General features: G+C 56.9%; 1 protein-coding gene across 1 annotated transcript; it reads right to left on the reverse strand.

Moving 5' to 3' along the window:
- Positions 1–148: 148 nt before the first annotated feature.
- VDBG_07094 (chitinase 18-4) lies at positions 149–1,464 on the reverse strand (the record flags this gene model as incomplete). The annotated part of the gene is made up of 4 exons (XM_003002477.1): positions 149–911; positions 966–993; positions 1,051–1,337; positions 1,409–1,464. The coding sequence occupies 4 exons, from the start codon at positions 1,462–1,464 to the stop codon at positions 149–151; spliced, it is 1,134 nt and encodes a 377-aa protein (XP_003002523.1).
- Between the last annotated feature and the right edge of the window lie 501 nt (positions 1,465–1,965).

Genomic DNA, 1,965 nt, shown 5'->3' on the forward strand with positions numbered 1-1,965 from the left:
TCATTTGGGACGAAGACGTGGTGGGAAGTACATAGCACATGATACCAAACAATCAGTAAAAAGAGAATATGCTCAACCTCAAGCTGGTTTCCATGCTTCTACTCATCGTCATTCAGCATCGCGCTTATGCGCGCCGTCTGCCGGCTCGTCACAACTCACCGTGAAACTGCGCTTCCCTTCGCGAGTGCCGGAGCCCCTCGTTGACGGCGTCGAGATGTTCGAACGCAGGCGCATCTTCCCCAAGCCCCCACGCAAACACGCCGCCGAGACGCCGCTGGTCGACAATCAGCGGGAACTTGCGCAGGATGGCGTCCCGATCATCAAAGGTCCACCAGCGAGCCTCGCCCTCGTCCCAGTAGTAGTACCCGCCGTCCTTCTCATCGTATTTGCCCTCGCTCTTCGCTCTCTCGAAAGACGAGGCCTCGCCCTCCGGAATGGGATCATGCCAGCTGAACCCGCCGGTTCGGCCGAGGTCAGCGCCCGTCTCCGGATCCTCGAGTAGCAGCGTGGGGCATCCAACCGTGTTCTCAGGGTCCGGACACGGCGTTGTCTTGAACCATTTCACGTAGAAGGCGAATCCCAGGTTGAGCTTTTCGGCCGGCGCACCGCGGGCAATGTATGCGTCAATGGCGGCCAACGACAGCCTGACTCCAGTGTGGTGTTTCGTAATGGTGTCTCGGCGGTTCATCAGGTCATACGTCATGACGTTGATAAAGTCCAGCAGCTCCGCGATGCGGGGTGTCGTCGTGGGTGTGAAGGCCATGAGGTCACGCTCGAGTCCCGGTACGGCCGCAGAGATGAGCTGCTGTGTGCCGAGGGCGCTGCGAAGTTCTTCCAGCAGGAGAGGGAAGGCTTCGATCTGCCATTCCTTCTCCGAGTTGGGCACCTGCTTGTAGTCTTCGCCGTTGCCGCTGCCGACTGTCAGTATAAGGCATGATGGAACACATTCAGCTCCGAGGACAGACCCTGGATACTCCCAATCAACATCGACGCCTGTGAAGTGTTAGCCGAGCGCGTCATGTATTTCCATGAAGAACTCAGGAACCCCACCGTCTGCACCGGTTGCCTCAACCATGGCAGCCACGTTGCGAGCCCAGCGCTTCCTGGACCGCTCATCAATCGCCGCCTCTTCAAAGCCGGCCGTGTCACCCCACCCGCCTATGGCGACCATGATCTTGGTGCCTGGGAGGAACTGAGACCGTGCCTTGTCGACAGTAGTAAAGAGCGGCCACTCGCTTGGTACGTCTTCGGCATTGAAGACTTCAGAGCGCATAAAGGCCAATGCAACATGCGTGACTTCAGTCAGCAGATCCTTGCTGGGGACGACATCGTGTTGACTGAGCGGTAGAAGTGAGCACATAATTTCAACGAAATCAAGCCATGTCTAGTTGACAGGTGTGACACATACCCAGTCAAATACATGATGCAGCGCTCTGGCGAATGGGATGTGCTAGCTGCAGCCATGATGAACAGCTGAAGACCTACGAGGATGAGTCGCAATGGGCCCATTGTGTTGTGTCGATGTAAGTTGATTCGAATATTTTGGTTTGAAAACAAGAGGAACATACGAAGTGTACCGCCGATGTAAGAGCTTCACGTTTTCAGGCTTCCCACCTTCTTTCGACGGCGGCAGCCACCCGTTCGTCGTAAGGGTCTGGACCCCGCATCGTCACTGCCGTCATTGCTACTACCTGCCTTCCGTAGCGTGGCGGCCGCTGCGGGGTAGCGCCAGACCGTTCGGTGTCGGGTTCGGCCAAGCCACCCTTCCGGTGCTGTGGCCGGTGAGAAAGCGGGTCGATTGCTTATCTTATCCACACCGAAATTTGTTCAACCGATCCGAAGCTTGTACTCTTAAAAAGTTCCCATCCTTCCATCTCATTGGGAAGGCCACCCCCCCTGAAGGGGGGGTTCCAGCAAAATCCTCCCTCCTCGGATTCAAACCACTTTAAGTGGGGGCCCCCCCCT

This window comes from Verticillium alfalfae, genomic scaffold, assembly GCF_000150825.1.
Source record: "Verticillium alfalfae VaMs.102 supercont1.9 genomic scaffold, whole genome shotgun sequence".
Lineage (NCBI taxonomy): Eukaryota > Fungi > Ascomycota > Sordariomycetes > Glomerellales > Plectosphaerellaceae > Verticillium > Verticillium alfalfae.